The 19,846-nt window shown below is 55.9% G+C and overlaps 1 protein-coding gene across 1 annotated transcript; it reads right to left on the bottom strand.

Moving 5' to 3' along the window:
- Positions 1-1,588: 1,588 nt before the first annotated feature.
- On the bottom strand, positions 1,589-18,534 carry RAC2 (Rac family small GTPase 2). The gene is made up of 7 exons (XM_025399663.1): positions 18,349-18,534; positions 15,862-15,933; positions 6,783-6,900; positions 5,930-5,992; positions 5,239-5,398; positions 2,990-3,122; positions 1,589-2,359 (listed from the first exon to the last, which is right to left on the bottom strand). The coding sequence occupies exons 1-6, from the start codon at positions 18,381-18,383 to the stop codon at positions 2,992-2,994; spliced, it is 579 nt and encodes a 192-aa protein (XP_025255448.1). The 5' UTR covers positions 18,384-18,534; the 3' UTR covers positions 1,589-2,359; positions 2,990-2,991.
- Between the last annotated feature and the right edge of the window lie 1,312 nt (positions 18,535-19,846).

Here is a 19,846-nt window from a genome sequence, read left to right as displayed (position 1 = left end):
CATTAAATGAGATAATATGTGCATGGAAGCCAAGACAATGAGCAAAGGAAGTTATTGACTGACATTATTATTGTATAGAAGCAAAGATTGTCTCTACTGGGGTAGAACTAATGGGCTGAACACACATGGAAGGGATCCGGGCCCATCTTTGGCCTGCAGGGAAGTTCCAGGAGCAGAGGAAAGCGTTCAAGGAAAGGGGACCAGTATGTGCAAAGGCCTGGAATGAAAGAAGCATGAATATGGGACGGAAGAAATGAAAGTCCAGTCTGATGGTAGAGGTGTGAGTGCAATAAGAGTGGGAGGCAGAGGATGGCCGGGCCTTCAGAGCCATGGTTTGCTGAGGAGGCTCTGGAGTTTATCCCACGGCTCTGTGAAGAGGAGGGAACAGAAAGAGGCTCCCTCAGACTCTGGCCAACCTCCGGGGGTGCCTCGGGGATCTTAGACATCGAACATACTAGGGAGTGGGGTCCTGGCCGCCTGCATCTGTATTGTGCCATGGATAGGTGGGGTTTAGTATTTCATTTCTGTTTCAGAAGAGAAGTAACTTTAAAAACATCATGACTTTGTCTGAGCTGAAACTAAGAAAAGCAAAGGGGTTTCCCCTCTGCACCCAGTCCCTTTTAAGGGGGGACTCCCAGGAGGTGAGTGAGCTGGAGGGGGTCCTGCCTCAGAACATGGGGCACTTATGGGGACAGTGGGGTTGGCTGGGAGCTCTGGGAAAGCACAATGTGGAAACTCAAGCATTTCATGGGCTAGAAACTCGGGTCTTCTGGGTTGTCAGGGGCAGCCTCTCAGATCTTTTAGCCTCTCTAGAGTGTCAGCCTCCTGAGGGCAGGGTCTTCTGGGCACCGCTGGATCCCCGGCACCTAGAACAGTGCCTGGCACAGAAGAGGTGCTCAATAAATGTGTGTTTGATGAATGAGTGAGAAGTTGAGATAGAGGAGAGTAATTGTCCGCAGGAGGGGAAGGTCTGGCACCTCCCCAGAACTTAGCAAGCCCTGTGATGGGCCTGACTGTGCAGGCACTGTTGTGCTCACGTGTGAACTTCTTAAATCCTCACAACAACTCCGCCTCTCTTTTAAAGAAACTTCCCCTTTGCTTAGCACCTGCGGGGTCCAGCGCTGCTTCTTTTCACTGCTGAAATGAACACTTTCCCATGACCTCCAGTAGGGGAGGTTGAGGGTTTCTGGCCCAAATTCCCGCCAGGCTCTCAGCCCACTTTGTAACTCAGCCTCCCTCCCTGGTACACACGCTTTTACCGGGGTTGCCACAGTTCTGTTCTGGCATGGCGTATGGTCCAGGCCTGGCCAATCAGAGCACAGCACCACACCACTCTGACAAATATGATTGGTTGAAAGGGGGCCCAGGACCTAAGCTGGTCCAATCACAGTAAACTTTAGTTAGAACTTTGCCTGGGAGAGACATTTGCTCTTTTTGGCTGAACTTGAACTTGGAAGGATGAAGCCCTAAATCACCTGCCTGAGAATGAACCAGCCAGCAGAAGGCAGAGCCCAGAGCTAAACAAGCCTTGATGACATCATTTGAATCCCTTGATCAAGCTGCACCTGAAATCATGATATCTCCAAACTTGAATCAATAAATTTATTTTCTGCTGAAGCAGGTTGAGTTGGGTTTTCTATTTGCAATAGCAAAAGTCCTGACTGGCAAGGTTTAAAAGTTTGAAGACTCTCACAGGTAAGTGCAGCTCAGGATTCCTGTGAGTGGAGCAGAAAGTCTTAAGAAATGGCAGGGGCCAGTTGAACCCAGATTTTCCATTGGCTGAGCAGATACCCCCAGAGATGTAGAAAATTCGATTTGTTTTATGTTGTCCCAAAAGAGGAGAACTGAGGCCAGAGGAGCACACTTCTGAGACACTCATTTTTGCTGGGTAGAGGAACTCTCTGAAAAGCAGGACCATCGATATTAGAGCAGCCAGCCTCAGGAGGGAATAAGAGTCCCATCCCTGAAGGTACACAAGTTGTGGCAGCAACCATCTGGCCTACAGTTTCCAGAGGGGAGTCAGGCATGGGGTGGGACTGGAATGAACCGGTAGATGCTTCCATACGCGGCAGCTGGTACTGATGGCAGGAACACGGGGGTGACTTAATGGGTCCTGGGGCTCCCCTCTGGCCCTCAGGAAGGCAGGAGCATGAGGGGCTTGGAATGCAGCACCTGCAAATTCACACCTTCCTGGCCTCAGGAGGCCTCCAGTACAGAAAAGACCATCAATGAAGCTCTGCAGCCATCTGCTAAGAAACGCCACAGGGAGGGGACAGGGTGGCCAGTCGGGGTGCCATCAGGCTTTGGGTGGGGATCCTGGAGGATCAGACCCATCTAGGTGGGAGCGCTGGGGTGCAACCTGGAAGGAAGATAAGCAGGGAAAGAGAATTTGGGGACATGCAAAATCCACAACTCTCACCTTCCTGGCTCACAGCTCGTTCCCACCTCCAAGCCTTTGCCCAAGGTTTGACTCCCAACAGGACTGCCAATGCTCTCTCCCCACCTCACCAGTCCTCTCTGTCCTTCTGGTCCCACACCTCCAGGAGGCCTTGTGGGCTGCCTCCAACTCATACGCACCCCACCATCTGCCCCCTAGGTCTCATAGCTCAGTCTCTCCCACCTCCACCCACATATGTGGGTGCATCTCCCTGGCTCAACTGGGCTCCTCTAGGGCCAGGGACCAAGGCATCTTTTCCATCACCTCCTGCAGGAAGGGGCAGAGTGGGGGCTCCGTGACACCCACTCCCTGGCCCGGGACTAGGGGGTTACCAGGCATTCATTCCTACCTTGGGCCTTGCCTCTGGAAGATGAGCTCCGGAGAGTGAGACTGGCCCAGACAAATAACAAGTAGGCTGGGGAAACTGAGGCTACCTCCATACCCACCTTCTTTCTGTCCTGGCCTAAATGCCACTCACAGTGAACCAAAAGGCCACTGCTCAGCCAGGGCCTGCTATGCGTGGGAGTTGGGCACTAGACGGGGGACTCTTACCCCTAGAGGAGGCTGCAGGCGCGCTTCTGCTGCCGCGTGGGCTGAGGGCACAGCACGGCCCGGATGGCTTCGTCGAACACGGTTTTCAGGCCTCTCTGGGTGAGGGCTGAGCACTCCAGATATTTCACCGAGTCTGGTTGGGGAGATGGACAGGAGAGCCAAGGCTTAAGTCGGAGGGACTCTAGGCCAACATGCCTCCTACACCATACAACCCCTCCCACGCCATACACCCCTCCCATGCCATATACCCCTCCCATGCCATACACCCCTCCCATGCCATACACCCCCCCATGCCATACACCCCTCTCACGCCATATACCCCTCCCACGCCATATACCCCTCCCATGCCATACACCCCTCCCATGACATACACCTCTCCCATGCCATACACCCCTCCCACGCCATACACCCCTGGGTGGCTTTAAACCAGCAACATGTCCCCCAGAGCCTGTTTCCCCTCTGTAAGTAGAGGTGACAAGAGCCCTTTGTCGTAGCTGCTGTGAGAATGAAGTGGCATCTAGGAAGTGCTCAGTCCACGTCAGCTGTGATTATCAGCTGGGCTCAGGGCTGCCCCCAAAACTTGTCATCCCAGGGCTGGGGAGCCCAGGTGGGCAGAGGCAGTTGCTGCCTCCCTTACTAGCCCTGCCAGTACCCCCGGGACTCCCCCTAGGCCTGAGCTGGTCGAGGCACAGTCACCATCACTGCCCCTGCCCCAGCTCCATGCAGGGTCAACCAGGGGAGATGGGCTAGAGGCTAAGGCAAGAGCTCTGGGTCACCACCTTATAGAGGAGAGAGGGCCTTTGGGGATTGTCCAGGTCAGCTTATGTGAAGAGGGAGACTGAGGCCCAGAGAGGGGCAGCCACTAACCCAAGGTCACACAGCCAATCAGTGTCAGAGCCAGGACCGGAATCCAGGCCTCCAGCGCCCTCCGCATGATCCCAAAGCGTGTGCTTTACAAAGGAGGGGTCAGTGACAGCCAGGCCGCCGGCTGGAGAGCTGCACCCTGAATAGAAGGAGTCCAGGACCAGAGGTTCGAGGGTACTGGTTGGTCAGAAAGAGAAGGCAGGGATGAATCCCTGATATTTAAAAGGAGAGACGAGCAGGCTGGGGAGCTGTGGCCCCCGGACAAGGGAAGGGAGCTAGTGTGTGAGCCATAGTCCGAGGCCCCTGAAGAAGATGGCCGTGTCACCACACTAGTCACAAGAGGAGAGAGGTGGTGGCTGCGGTTTCCCTTCCTGTGAAGAGATGTGAGTCTCCAGGGCCCTCCCAGTTCCGGCAGGGGGAGGAGTGGCCGGGCTGGGGCAGTGGGGCGGGAGGAGATCTAGCGGGTTCAATTCGGGGGCCAACCCCTGGGCCTGCAGAGTCCTGTGGTGAGGCAGAGGGCACAGCCCATCGTGACCAAATCCAGCTGGCGGTCTTGGGCTTCTGGGCAAGGATCCCTGAGCTACAGACACATTGGGACCTACCAGGGACAGGGACAGGAACAGAGCCAGCAGGCCTGGGTACCATGCATGAAGCCAGACCCATGGTCATCACCTCCCTGATGCAGGCAGCCCTGAGCCACTACAAAGAAGCACCCCCCAGCAGTGAGCCAACAATTTGCTGTCCTTCCTTCAAATCTGGCTAGGCCACCTACTAGCTGGGTGACCTCGAGAAGTGACTATATTTCTCCAGCCCAGGGATTTGGAGGCAAAGAGGAGTTGAGCTGAGAAACCAAAGGGAGTGGGGAAAGGGAGGAGAGAAGGTGGTGGAAGGAAATGTGTCGCCCTTCAGATCTAATGCGGGGCCACCTCCTGCAGGAAGCCTTCCCAGAACACCCGAGTTTGACTTGTCGCTTGTCCTCCAAGCAACCACAGCACCCCTACTCAATCTCTGCTTCTGCCTGCTCAAAGCATACCTCCTTATTTTCAGTATCTATTAATAGATACTACTAATACTACTAGGACGACTACTAGCTAACACAGGGTGCTTCCCACACACAGGTGCCGCCCTGGGAGCTCCACCTGGAATAACTCACTGAATTCCCCCAACCACCCCAGCAGGCAGGAGCTATCACTATCCCCTGCTTTTCTGATAAGGAAACACAGGCAGAGACAGGCTACGTGACTCGCCCAAGATCACACAGCAAGTGCACAGCACAGCTAAGTTCGAACTGCACAGCCTGGCCCTGCAGCCCATGTTTACACAACACGAGGCCAAGTCAGGGCTCCCCTGCAGCCAGTTCCCCTCTCTGAGTCTGAGGCCCATACCAATCTCCTTGGCCAGTGCCAGGCCCTGCGGGTAGGTGATGGGAGCCAGCTTCTTCTCCTTCAGTTTCTCGATGGTGTCCTTGTCGTCCCGCAGGTCCAGCTTGGTGCCCACCAGGATGATGGGTGTGCTGGGGCAGTGGTGCCGCACTTCCGGGAACCACTGGGCAGGTGGGTGGGGGGACACAAGGTTGTATGGGTCAAGAGCGGGCACGAGGCTGTGCAGGGATCAGAGGGAGTAAAAGGGTGTAGGGAAAGGAGGGGCACCAAGTTGCTAGAAGATCAGACGTGGGCATGAGGGTGAGGAGAGACGTGAGGTGGCACAGGGAAGGGAGGCCACGAGGTTGTACAGGAAGGAGGGGGCGCATGATTGTAGGAAAGGAGGAGGCGAGGTTTTGTGCAGACATAAGAAGCAAACATGAGGTTATGTGACAATCGGAGGCGAACATGAGGTTGTGTAGGGAGGAGGAGGACGCAGCCACGGAAAGTGGGGGTATAGCTATCGCTGCACCCCCACCCCACACCCTCCAAATCTTACCCCCTCAGTCCCCCTGCCAGCCCTGGTTGGCACTGGGGACCCTCTCTGTATGCGGCCTCTGCTGCCCCAGGGACCAGTCTAGAGTCACCAGTTCCTCCCTCTGTCCTTCAGGGTTACCTGCCCCAGAGCCCCCAAGGCCCACCCTGTCCAACTCACCTTGGCACGGACATTCTCATAGGAGGCTGGGCTGACGAGGGAGAAGCAGATGAGGAAGACGTCCTGGGGACAGAGTAAGCGAGGGTTGCCAGTGAGGAGGGCCCAGAGGTGTCCCACCATGGCAGTCACTGAGAGGTGGAGCTTGGGGCTCCCTGAGGGTGGAGCAGCCCAGGGGACGCTGGGGACTTAGGATCTGGGCAGAGCAGAGATACCCTTCTCGCCTTTACCACGAGGCTGCTGTTTGTTGGGATGCTTACTAAAGGTCAGGGCCTCTGCAAAGTGTTTATCCTCACATGTCACTCTGCAGCAAGCACTGCTGCTAGCCCCATTCCTCTGATGGGGAAAGTGAGGTTTCCAGAGGTTAAAGAGTTTGCCAGTGTGCACTCTGGTGAGGGGCGGATCTGGGATTCCGGAGTCCATACTCCAATCCATATACCATCCGCATCTGCAGGCCTTAGCCGCCTCCCTGCACACCCTGGAGGAAGAGCGAGGACCCAGCAGCCACCTGCAGGCATCCTCCACCTCTCCCCTCCCCCAGCACTCCCAGGGCTCACCAACCTGGGGCCCTGTGCAGACTCCACCTGCCCCACCACTGGAAACAGGGGGTGCCAGAGCCCAGCAGGCAGTGGGGTGGGAAAACGGGCACATTGAGGACCGGGAACCAACGCAGGGCTGGGGGAGTGCGGGAGGAGGCCCTGCTCTGCCTGGGACATGCAAGGCAGGCAGACTCCCTGAGCTGGGCCTTCAGGGGAGAGGAAGGGTTTCCCAGGCTGAGCTGACTGGAAGGGCATTCCAAGCAGAGGGAACGGAGACAGCAAAGGTCAGGACCGCAAGGCGCGGGGGAGCAGCGCACCGTCTGTGGGTAGGAGAGTGGCCGGAGACGGTCGTAGTCCTCCTGCCCAGCAGTGTCCCACAGCCCCAGGTTCACCGGCTTGCTGTCCACCATCACATTGGCTGAATAGTTGTCAAACCTGTGGGGAGCAGTCAAGGCAGAGGTCAGGTCAGTCTCAAACCCCAGAACCTGGGGACTGTGGTCCAGCTCCGTGGCATTCCTCGGAGGCTGAGACCCAGAGACAGTCTGCAACTGGCCCAAAGTCACACAGCATTTGCAATTAGGTTTCTTTATCTGTTTCGTGACTGATTCATTATATTTTTTAAAAATGTAATACAAGTAAACAAGAAGAAATGAAGATTATCTCTGAATCCTTTTCCTACCTGTACCTGTCCTTTGGAAAGGTAATTGAGGCTGTGTAAATTTTCCTCCAAGTCTTGATGCGAATAAACTTAACTCTCTTCCTATGCTGTCACTCAATGTTTATTTTTTCGTTTTTGTTTTTGTTTCAGTTTTTTGAAATGGAGTCTCATTCTGTCGCCCAGGCTGGAGTGCAGAGGTGCCATCTCAGCTCACTGCAACCTCTGCCCCCTGGGTTCAAGTGATTCTCCTGCCTCAGCCTCCCGAGTAGCTGGGATTACAGGCATGCGCCACCACGCCCAGCTAATTTATGTATTTTTAATAGAAACAGGGTTTCACCATGTTGACCAGGCTGGTCTCGAACTCCTGAACTTAAGTGATCCACCCACCTCGGCCTCTCAAAGTGCTGGGATTACAGGCATGCGCCACCACGCCCAGCTAATTTTTATATTTTTAATAGAAACAGGGTTTCACCATGTTGACCAGGCTGGTCTTGAACTCCTGAACTTAAGTGATCTGCCCACCTCAGCCTCTCAAAGTGCTGGGATTACAGGCGTGAGCCACCGCGCCCAGCTTCAATATTTGTTGAATGAATGTTCATCCCCTCTCAGGCTGGGTCCCCGCAGAAGCAAACCCTGAGACAAGGAGGTGGTATGAGGGGTTTATTTGGGAAGTGACCCCAGGACGCCGCAGAAGGGGAGTGGGGAGGAATAAACGAGGGGACAGCAGCTGGCACAGGGCAGGTGGTTGAGCTGTCATGGCTGTGGACCACTGCTGCTCAGTCCTGCTGGGGCCGCCTGGGAGACAGAACGGACTGTGCTCAGGGCGTCCCCAGAGGAGGCAGGAAGCTAGGGTGCTGTCATTCGTCTCCCACCTTCCAGGGAAAGAGGGCTGCTTCTGGGGCCTTTCAGCCCACCCCAGAGTGTGTGTGAAAGCTGTCAGTCACGGGCCATGGGAAGGGCCACGGCACATGGTAGAAAGACATGCGCTGCAGAGGAGATAGCGTGGGGCACCGACCTTGACTCCCAGCGTCTCCTGCCAGACCCAGAGAGCCCTGCAGGGCCATCGAACGAGCCTCCAGATGCATTTACTGGGCACCTACTATGCATCGGGTGCAGAGCCAGCACTGGGGCCACCAAGGAGTACAAGCCTGATCCTGCCCCCACAGCTGGCAGGAGGCCAGACATGGGGTGAGGGGCCTGATAAACATCAGAGACAGGGAAGCCCAAAGAATGCTGGGAGGGCCATCCCAGGGCTCCAAGCTCGGAGTAGGGGAGGTTCACAAGCCAGTTCTTGCTACACACATCCCTGCAAGGAAGGTGCTGGCTACCCACGCTGTGGAAAACTGGGCTCAGAGAAATGCAGTGACTAGCCCAAGGCCACACAGCCAGTGAGTAAGAAACCAGAAACCAGTGACCACGACCAGCGCTCACTGCCCAAGGCCACAGTTGTGCCTCCAGGAATGCCCTCACCGCCTGCCTCTGAGGGCTAGCGAATCACTCTCACTTTTCCTGCTGTGGTCACTCACACAGGCCCTGTGCCTCGTCTCCTGACCTGGTCCACTGAGACCTCTGGCTCCTCTGACTTCTCCTACTCCTCCCCTCGCACACCAGCCAAGCCGTTTCCCAGGAAAGGCTCACTCCACCCACCTCCCTGTGCTGGTCCACACGAAGCCCCTGCCCAGAACATCCTTCCCACCTTAGCTGTCCATATGTTCTCACCAACCTGGCCTCTGGCCCCCACACACTCCAGGCTGCCCACCCCTCCAAGCCTTTGCTCCTGTCTATACCTCCCTCTGGAATATGCTTCCACCCCCATTTCACTCCCACCTTCTATTCATGCTTCAAAACCCTGCCCAGTAAAGTCCTCCTCTCTGGCGAAGCTTCGTCGTCTTCCACCTGTAAAGAGCTCATGGTTCCCTCTCTTCGGTGACCACTTTGCCTTGACCATGAGCAGGCACTTGGTGAGTCTCCGCCCCTCCAAGGGCTGTGGGCTCTGTGTGGGCCAGGTCAATGCCTGCTTATTCTCCACAGTCTCAGGCCTGGCACCCAGTGAATGCAGGTGGAAGGGAATTAAACCAAAGTGAACTGAAACCCTTTAGATGCCACCTCCTCCAGGAAGTCCTCAGAGAACGCTACTCAATGTTAGGTTACAGAAGCGCTAACACTTCAGAGTAACACCAAAGACACCTCTCCTGAGAGGAGTCCCCCACACACCCAAAAAGTGGGCAGCCCAGCCTTTTTAATACACTTTGCCTGTCCAGCCCTGGACAGAATTCCTGGTCACCTCTCAGTTCCTCAAATGGCCCTGTTCCCGCCTGTCTGGAAAGTGCTTGCAAATAGTGGTCCCTGGCTTCCCACTCTCTTTCCTCTCTCCCTTCTCTTCCTCCCCACTGCCAGGTCGGCTGACTTTTCCTCATCCCTCCAGTCCCTGCTCAATGTCGCCTCTTCCAAAAAGCCTTTCCTGACCTCCAGCCACGTCGGAGCTACCACTCCACCTAAACCAGCACTCCTTGGGGAACTCAGCATCCCATGTGGCAAGCACTAAGCCTGACTTGTTTCTCGCTGCACCCTGGGGCTGACCCGGGGTCTGGTGCACAGCAGGTGCTGGTGTGCACCTACTCTGGGTACCACCTACACTGCTGTGGGATTTCAGGAAGAAGGCGCTGTCCAGGGAGACACAGCAGGGCATGATGGGAAGAGCAGCGTCTGTGTTGTTTTTCCAGTTTTGACCAGAAACACACCTTTGGGAAATGCTTGGACACTCTCTCCTCTAACGTCCAGCCAAAATGCTAGTGCCAAAAAGCCCCCCAGGATTCCTCAAACCAAAGGCACCTGTCTCCTCTGGGTCATCCCTGGAATCTCAGGGCCACAGTGATGGGGAAAGAGCTGGGACCTTGAGAAGCACCAGCCACCTTCTCTGAGGCCAGTCAGGGGGCTGAGGGTCTTTGCATGTTAGGTCTTGAAGTCTCATGTGATCCAAGACAGAAGGATCTTAAGTTACTCCCATTAGACAGATGAGGAAACTGAGACCTGAAGAGGTCAAGGACCTTTCTTGTTGCGGGGGAACAAAGAGTTCCTTGTGAAGCCAGGACATCCTGGCTGGGTGACCCTGGGTGAGTGACCTAACTTCTTTGAGCCTCAATCTCTTCAATGTGGAGGGGAAAATACCTATTTCTTGGGGCCATTAGGAGAATCCAAAAAAGCAGAGGATGTTCAAGCCACGCCACTGGGAGATGCTGAGAAGCTGAGCAGTCTCATTTTCCATGTCCCCAAATGCCCCTGCCACAGGGCCCCTCCCCAGAGGGCCAGAGGGACAGCTGCAGGGATGTGTCAATGGTGTGACACCCCTGAGGGTCCCCCTTACTTAAGAGACCCACAGGCAGCTGGGACCAGAGAGGAACCTTATGCACAGACCACTATGGCCAACCCTCACCCCACTTTCCGGATGAAGAAATTGAGGCTCACAGAGAGGAAGGGACTTGCCCAAGATCTCCCAGCCAGTGAGTGGCAGAGCAAGGCTAGATCCTGTTACCCAATTCAGAAAAGCCCACATGGGCTGCTATTTCATGGCTGGAAACGGAGTTGGAGACAGCAGAGACCATGTTTTCAACCAGAGCCTGTAGAACTCTGTGACCTGGCCCTGGACTGGAGTGGAGGAGGGGAATGGGGCAGGCGGAAGGGGCCCTAGCACCCAGGTGCCACCTGACCACCACCAAAGCCCACCCCCAGGGAGGAAAGATGGTGCATTCAAGGAACCCAGAGACCACAGGGCACACACGGCTAGTGACTTGGGGGTGAGAAAGGATTGATGTCAGAGGGGCATGGAGCATCAGGTCTTTGTTCTCAGGGCAATGGGGATCCACCAAGGGGCCAAACCAGGCAGAAGTGATGAGATCAGATTTGCATTTAGAAAAGGTCCTGGCCGGGCACGGTAGCTCACACCTGTAATCCCAGCACTTTGGGAGGCTGAGGTAGGTGGATCACAAGGTCAAGAGATCGAGACCATCCTGGCCAACATGGTGAAACCCTGTCTCTACTGAAAACACAAAAATTAGCTGGGCGTGGTGGTGCACGCCTGTAGTCCCAGCTACTTGGGAGGCTGAGGCAGGAGAATCGCTTGAACCCAGGAGGCAGAGGTTGCAGTGAGCTGAGATGGCAGCACTGCACTCCAGCCTGGTGACACAGCGAGACTCCATCAAAAAAGAAAGGTAAAGAAAGAAAGGTAAAGAAAGGTAGAAAGAAAGAAAGAAAGAAAGGTAGAAAGAAAGGTAGAAAGAAAGAAAGAAAGAAAGAAAGAAAGAAAGAAAGAAAGAAAGAAAGAAAGAAAGAAAGAAAGAAAGAGAGAGAGAGAGAGAGAGAGGGAGGGAGGGAGGGAGGGAGGAAGGAAAAGAAAGGAAAAGAAAAGAAAAGAAAAGAAAAGAAAAGAAAAGAAAAGAAAAGAGAAAGAGTCCCTCTTGGAGAAGTCTTAGGGAGTGGCCAGAGGGGAACAGAGCAGGAAACTGGCACATCAGGCGGGAGGGGAGGCCATTACTGTGCTATTGGTTGAAAGATGAAGGCAGCCGGAGGTGTCACGGGGTTGGGAGAGGTGGAGCAGGAGGGAACAGAATACCCAACAGAAGGGGTGCCTGAGCTAAGGCTGAGGCTTGAGCCACTGGACATCATCAGGTACCCACACACACAGCGGCAGGAGCAGAGATGGGGCAGCCGAGAGGCCAGGCAGGAGAACCTGGTGGGGCCCGGCGCACACAGCTAGGGAGGCTGATGTCATCCTGTCCACCAGAATCCCAGGCTGGATTAGTCAGTTTACCAAAGACAGGATTTCAGATGAAAGTGAAAATTAAGTCCCAAATGATTCAGCCTCAATTAGGAGCACACATTCTTCCATGCAGAGCTGAGCCCTGCCTGCCTCCCCGGGGCGGGGCCAGTCATGACAGAGCAACAGGAATGGGCTCAGCTCTGTTCTAGAAACCGGCGCGATGGCAGGGAGCGAGGCAGATAAGGGCCCTGTCCTTAGGGAGCTTCCATCCAAGAGGAGGAGTGGCAGCAAAGGAGCAGCAAGATTAAGTTGGGGTGTGGGGGAGCCGACGAAGACAGCCGAGCAGCGTGGTGGGATGGAAAGATGGAGAGGGCAGGGTGGAGGTGGGGAGCTGCTTTAGACAGGGGGGCAAGGAGGCGATGTCTAAGCCAGGAACTGAATGACGGAAAGCAGCGAGGGTTCTGGGTGTCATAAAGGGGAGTGAAGAGGTTGGGGGGAGGTTCAGATCATAAAGGCAGTCTATGTACTTGAACTGAAGTTTACTTAAGGGGTGTCGTAAATGAGGCTGGGGAGACAGGGACTGTTGTTCACGGTTTGAACATCAAGATGAGTTTTAAGTGTGAAGGGAGCCACAGAAGAGATTTAGGCCAGGATAAGCTTCAGTCGTTTTGGGGGGGCTTTTTTTTTTTTTTTTTTTTGAGATAGGGTCTCACCTTGTTGCCCAGGCTGGAGTGCAGTAGTACAATCATAGCTCGGTGCAGCCTCACCCTCCTGGGTTCAAGCGGTCCTCCCACCTCAGCCTCCCAAGTAGCTGGGACTACAGGCACGCACCACCATGCCCAGCTAATTTTTGTATTTTTTGTAGGGATGGGGTTTCTGCTCCATGTTGCCCAGGCTGGTCTCGAACTCCTGGGCTCAAGCGATCTGCCTGCCTTGGCCTCCCAAAGTGCTGGGATTACAGACATGAGCCACCACGCCCAGCCTAACTTTCAGTTTTAAAAGCTCACCAGGGCTTCCGTTAAGCATGGTTCTAAGGAGGTGAGGTGTAAGGGGGAGCCCTTCTATGTCACAGGCACCGGAGGGCACTGTCTTCCTGCCATGTTTCTATATCCCCAACACCTAACATGAGGCCATCCACAGAGCAGCTCAGGCTCCCCATCTGCGAAATGGGGGATTTGACGCAAAGATCTCATAGGGCCCTGCTGGCTCCAATACAGGGTCTATACAACAGAGCAGGCGGCAAGAGCCAATCATGGTGCAGCCCCGCAAGTCCTGGCAACTGATTGGCTGCTCAGGAAGGTGTCAGTTCCGAAGGTTCAGGTCCATCCCTTTGCTGCTAACCCCTCATGGCTGGCAGTAGCAGAGCCAGCTCTCAGGCTTATCTGATCTTGTATCTGCAGCACCGGCCTCCCCAAACCCCAGCAAACCTACCATCCCCAGCCCAGAAGCTCTCTCCACCTTAATCTCGGGTGCCAGAGATTTGGGGCTGCCTGTTTTTCCCAACCTACCCTCTCTCCCTCCTCCCCATCCAGTGTCAAGGGCTCAGTGTGACTATTTTACCCTCCCTTCACAGGGACACAGGCATTGGCAGTAGCAGGATCCTGCTCTGGGGTCTCGTCTGGGGCTGAGAAACTTTGTGCCTGAAGCTATAGGAGGGTGTGATGCAGGATCCACCATAGAACTTGTAAGACCCAGTGCAAAATGAAAGCACAGGGCCCGTGTTCAAAAATGATTAAGAATTTCAAGATGCAGACATCAGAGCATTAAACTAGGTGCAGGACCCTTCTGAGCATGAGGCCCTGTGCAGAAGGACAGGTGGCCACATGCACGGAGGTGGCCCTAGTGGGATACCTTCACCCAATCCTTCAGAGAGTCTTGGGAAGGTAGGTCTGGTCAGGTCCATTCCTCCAGCTTCTGTTGTCCAGGACAACAAAGTCCACTAGGGGCCATCAGGGATCAGGGGCATCCAGGCTGCTGAGAGCACCTGGCCATAACCTGGCCTCAGCAGACTCAGCCATCCATCTCAACGCACAGGGGAGGCGCCTGAGGAAGGAGCTTGGGACTCCCAAGCCTCCACCTTTTATAGAAAAGGAAATCAAGGCTCAAAGAGGGGAAATGATTGGTCCAAGGTCCTGCAGTAAGTGGGTCCTTCAACCCAGCCAGGATGCACAAAGGCGGGACAAGTTCTCAAGCCAGCATCCAGAGACCCAGGGACACAGGCAGTGACAACACACTGCCGGTGACCATGGCTTTGAGCAGGAGCCGCCTCGCCTAATTATGCCACCCTGCTCAGGTTTGCAGCCAGCCCTCCCTCTGTACTTAGAGGCACCTGTTAAAAGTTTACTGGTTGATGGTGAGTGGGCAGGAATCCTCATCCCCGTTTTGTATATAAGGACAGGACCAGAGAGCGGCACTCACCAGCATCAGGACCGAGCTGGGGCAAAATCAGCTTTCTAGGCTCTCTGCTAGGGTTTCCCTGCCCTCTCCTGGCTGCCTGCCTTCCTCTAGCCTGGGCCACGGTATCTAAAGCAGCTGAGCAGAGTGTCCCGGGAAGAGACAGCAGCAGAGAGAGCCCAGTCCACCCAAGTCTGGGGTTGGGGGTTGGGTAGTGAGGAATCCTCTGGGGTGGGTTGGAAGCATCTCAGCTCCAGGCTCTCTTCTCCCTTCTGCCTGCCCTCCTCTTCCTGGGAGAGCCTGATCCCTGCTCCTGAAAGGGGATTTCATTAAGATCAAGAAACGAGGGCCCCAGCGAGACTCTGCATGGAGCTTGGCTCTGAAGCTGGACAGGACTGTGTAAGCCGGGGAAGCAAGCCTCTTAGTGGCTGTGAGGCTCAGCTTCCCCATGGGTGTCCTGTGCATGCTAATAGCCACCTCCCAGGGGGATCAAATGAGATCACTTGTGTGACGTCTTGTGCAGGGGCCAGCACGCAGCAGGTCTTTGCTAGATGGTGGCTATGACCGATCTTCCTATGGTCTTTCCCACAATGTTCAATTCAGGTCAACTCAAAACACATGTGTTGTGTGTAAGATAATGCGTGTATTATACCACGTAGAAGACCACAAAGAGCTGGTCGTGGCTCCCTGACCTCCACAGGCTCATGGTCGTGGGAGAGATCAGATAAAGTCAGTCTGTGGAGTGGAGACCCCTTCGTGGTAGATCAGAAAGGCTTTCTGGAGGAAGGGGCACTGGAGCTGGGCCTGGAGGGTTTGGACAGGTGGATGTGGGGAGAAAAGGCATGATGGGGAGAGGGAACAGCTTGAGCAAAGGCCCTGGGGTAGAAATGTGCAGGGAGCTTGTGGCGAACAGTAGGGTCCGGAGGAGGCAGAGTGTGAAGCAAAGTAATGGGTGATAAGGCTAGGCAGGAGGTTGAGTGAAGGCCACCAGGAGCCTTGAGTGCCATGCTAGGGAGTTGGGGAAATGTCCTAGGAGAGATGGGGGCCCCTGAGGGCTGGCCAGGGAGACGCTGGTGCCAACACACTCCCTCCACGTCCAATGACAGCCCTGCCTCTGCACCCTGCAATAGAGCGCAGGGCCTCCCAGGCCAGCAGATGGCTCTGTTCTGCCCCCCAGCATGCCTTGTCCCCAGGTGTCCCTGCTCCTTGGGGTCAGGCCCTCTGGATCACCTCCTCCAGCAGCCTGCTTCTACAGAAGCTCCTCTCTCAGCCCCTCCTCTCGCCCGAGCCAGCCCTCTCCTCCAGGTCCCTTTGCTTGGAGGCCCAGCCTAGAGGCCACCACCTCCTCCCTTCTACCCCTTCCCCTGCACCCCACCCCGGGTTCTGGGAGCCCCCAGCACTTCTCAGCACCAGTGCTGCCTTCCCAGCTGGACTATCAGGCAGCTCCACCAGGCTGGAGGCTGTGGCTCTGGCATCACCCCATTGGGTGCCCACACAGGGTCTGGCCCACAGGAAGTGCCTGAAAGGTGGGTCGACTTGGTGACGGTCTCCCCCTGTCCCAGCACCCTGCGTATCCCCAGGAACTCACACAGTGGGGATGTACTCTCCGGGGAAGGCGTTGGTGGTGTAGCTGATGAGAAGGCAGGTCTTGCCCACGGCCCTGAAAGACAGGAAGTGCAAGAGGGTGGTGGTCATGGGCTCTGCCAGAGACATGGGAGGTTTCTGCCTGGTCCTCTGCAAAGACCTCAGCATCCACCCAGCCTAGCCCTCTGGGCCTCCATCTCCCCATGTCTGTGTTCTCACACCCGAGAGCCTGCCAGTCACGTGGATGTTTGTTAAAGTGAAGACTTCAGGTTCAGCCCCAGAGACTCTGATCCACGGGTGTGCGCGGAGGTGGCAATCCGCTTTTCCCACAGGCTTCTCCAGGGGCCGGGGATGTGGGACAGAGGGTGCCCAGCAGACTCAGGCATGAGGGGCCCCGGACGCCGGACCCAGGCTTCAGATCCCAGCTGTACCACCTACTAGTGGTATGATCTTGGACAAGTCACTTAACCTGCCTCTGCCTCAGTTTCTCCATCTAGAAAATAGAGATGAGCCCATCCTTATAGAAGTGTGCTGAGGAGTAAATCCAACGATGCCTATCAAAGTGCTAAGCACAGGGCCTGACGCATGGCAGCAGCTGGTGGCTGCTAGGGAAGGCCTGGCCCTGCTCTCCCCTCTCACCTCCCCTTGGAGCAGATCAGTTACCAGGTCACGGTTTGAGTCAGGGTGGACTGGGTTCAAATCCTGTGAGACTTTGGGCACATTACTTAGCTTGCCTGAACTTTCATTTTCCCACCTGTAAAATGGACCTATTAGGTTTGGTGAAAGGATAGAGAAGGCTGGATTAACCCCAGAGCTGGTACATAGGAAGGAAGTGATAACGCATGCCTACTCCACCCTCGGCATGCGAGGCTGGGAGTGGGCGCAGGTAGCTGAGCCGAAGCCCAGAGGCCAAGGGGCAGCTCTGGGCCTTCCCCTGCCCTGTGTGGTTTTGTCACTTCCTGCTCAGAGGAGACAGCTCATCCTCTCCTCTCTACCACTGCCCTCCCCTGGGCCTGCCACCGAGGTGATTTTGAATGACTGGAACGTTAACCCTTGACTTCCGCCCACCCCTCCTCCGATCAGATACAAAGCAGAAGTGAACTGGGCTGGGCGGGCATGGGCAGATAAGGAGCCATGCATCAGAATCAGCTGAGGCTGGTGGACAAATGAGCCCACCCCCACCTAGATGGGTCAGTGCCAAAGTCGGGGCCGCAGAGCCCAGGCCAGGAGAGCTGAGTCTCTCAAAGCTTTGGTGGGAGGGCTGGACAGGAGGTCTGGACAGGAGGCCCATTTCAGCTAGAACATGCTCCAGGGTGGACCTGTAGGCTGCACCCTATGACGTGGCTGCTGGCAGGCATGACAGATTGACAAATTGGACCTGTTCTTTTATTCTGTGTTTCTTAAGAGACAGCATCTTGCTCTGTCACCCGTGCTGGCTGCAATGGCACAATTATAGCTCACTGCAGCCTCAAACTCCTGGGCTCAGGTGATTCTCTCACCTCAGCCTCCTTAGTAGCTGGGACTACAGGCGCATGCCACCACTCCTGGCTTTAAAAATTTTTTTTATAGACATGGGTTCTCCCTATGATGCTTAGGCTGGTCTCAAGCTCCTGGCCTTGAGCAATCCTCCCATCTTGGCCTCTCAAAATGCTAGGACTACAGGCATGAGCCGCTGCACCTGGCCTGGACCTGTCATTTTACAGATGAGGAAACTGAGGCTCCCAGAAGACACAACAGCCTGAAGTCACTGGGATCTGACAACTGAGAAGGGTCTCAGCCCAGCCTGCCCCTCCCCTGCCGACCCCACAATCACCCTCCCATTCTTTAGCCTCCTCCTTCCCTCTCTGTCTCTCAAGGTCCCCTTGCCCCTTCTGCTCCTCGCCCACATCCCCCACACATCTTCCCCAACCTGGCAGGCTGAGGGGAGGGGAGAGAAAGTGGAGGGGGTACTAGGAGGCACACACTACAAGCAAGACAGCCACTCAGCTTATCTCAAGCAACCCCACAGCATCCCTAGGGCATAGGCCTCCTCCCAGATGGCTAAGCTGAGGTGCTGTGACTTGCCCAAGGCCACACAGCAGCACCAAGCCAGTGACGACAGCCCAGATCAGCCTGGGGACGAAGGCTGAATTTCAGGTTTCTCACTTCCCTCGTGCATCTACAGAATAAAGACTGAGGCTTGCCTCTGTGGGAGACCTGCCCCCAGCTTTAGGGGTGCAGGTGAGGAGCCCTTGGCACTCTCACCCATAGTCCTGCACCCTCCACCCAGATGGCTCCCCGGGTGGGGTGGGGCTGAAGAGGGTGAAGCTGTCCTCAGCCCACCCTGGGGTGCTCCCTGTGGGCCCTAGGAGAAGAAGGAAGCGACCCCTCCAAGCTGCCTCCCAGGGACAGCTAGTTCTGCAGGACCAGGGGCTTCCCCAGGGACACCAGGGTGGGAGGATCTCAGGGCATCCCAGTTGGGGGCTGTGAGGAAGTCCAGCCAGGTACCTACCCATCTCCCACCACCACACACTTGATGGCCTGCATCGTGTCCGGGGCCTGGAGAGTGTCGGTGGTGACAGCTCAGGGCCAGGCGCGTTTCTGCGGGCACAAGGGGTGTGGAGACTGGCGAGGCGCCCGCTGAGGAGCAGCAGTGGTGGGGCAGGAGGAAGCGGAAGGGGAACTTACTCAAGCTGCTGCCCCCACGGGTCGGTCGTTTGCAGGGGGCGGAGCATGCGGTGTGGCAGAGCAGCTGGTGGGAGGGGCGCTCAGGTGCTAGGCTGAGCCCTGGCCATCCCCACAGACCCCCTGCCTGGAGGCTCCAGCAGGAGACCCGGGGGCCCTCTGTGCTGGGAGGCTCACTTCCTGCCCACGGGGCAGGCCCAGAGGCCGTTCTGCAAGAACTGGAGGGTTCCAAGAATTCAGTGCACCTCAATTCTAAGCACAGCATTTAATGAGTGCCTGCTGTGTGCCAGGCACAGTACCAGGTGCTGGTGATCCCAGGATGCAAGAGACAGCTGGTCCCTGGAGTTTACACCCTTTGGAGAGGGGGAGGCACAACTTCATCATGGGATCATAAAACAGACAGGAAGTGACTGGGGCAACAGGGAATCTACAGAGAGGACCTCAGGGTTACAGAGAGGGAGAGCTGGGGGCCTGCAAGCTAGCATTGGAGCTGGCTCTTGAAACGTGCGCCCTAAAGAGGGAACTCCAGGTCGGGGGAGATTGCTTGAGCCAGGACCCAGAGGCTCCCCCTGGCAAGGGCCTGTGTGGGAGTCCCTGGGTGGGAGGATGTGGGGCGATGAGGCAGGAAGGGAAGGTGGGGTCCGCTGATGGAGAAGGGCACGTTGAGAGGAAGTGGCAGTCAGTGCCCCACAGGAGCCAAGTCTATCCTGAGACCACCCTGGGGGACCAGGCACCCTGGAGCTAGGAACTGTGGCCCATTTCCCTGATGTGAAAACTGAGGGTCTGAGAAGGCATTTGACCACCTAACCTGAAACCAGCCCTAGGCTCAGGTGACTCCAAGCTCTTCTTTAAGCTGCAGCTCTTGGCTCCAGCTGCTGTTTGAGGGGAAAAAGCCTGAGTTCTGTAGCTTGTGGGGAGCTCCCTTCGCCATGAGGGCTCTCCATGTGGACTTGGAGAACATTCGACCACCCCAGTTGGCGCCAAGTTCACCGTTCATTGCTATCACTCCCCACCCACACACCTTTCCAGCGCGGCGGGGAAAGGATGGAGTGGCGGGGAGAGGAAGAGCCACTGGTCACCCACCCTGGTTCAGGACAACCCAGGAACCCTGAAGGAGGGTGAGGAGAGCTAGGGCCTGCTGGCTGGCAGAGCTCGGGATTCCCACCAGGCACCCGGAGGCTGAACGTTTTCAGAGCAATTCACATAAGTTACTGGGTTCTCAACACTGACTTTTACAGAAAGGGAAATGCAACTTCCTCAAGCGCTGGCCCCAGCACTGGGCAAGTCAACTGTTCAAGCTACCAGCAAACCGGTGTCTTTCCTCT

This window comes from Theropithecus gelada, chromosome 10 (assembly GCF_003255815.1).
Source record: "Theropithecus gelada isolate Dixy chromosome 10, Tgel_1.0, whole genome shotgun sequence".
NCBI classification, from domain to species: domain Eukaryota; kingdom Metazoa; phylum Chordata; class Mammalia; order Primates; family Cercopithecidae; genus Theropithecus; species Theropithecus gelada.
Note: the sequence above shows the minus strand (reverse complement) of the source record. Positions and strands in the feature narration are given on the sequence as shown.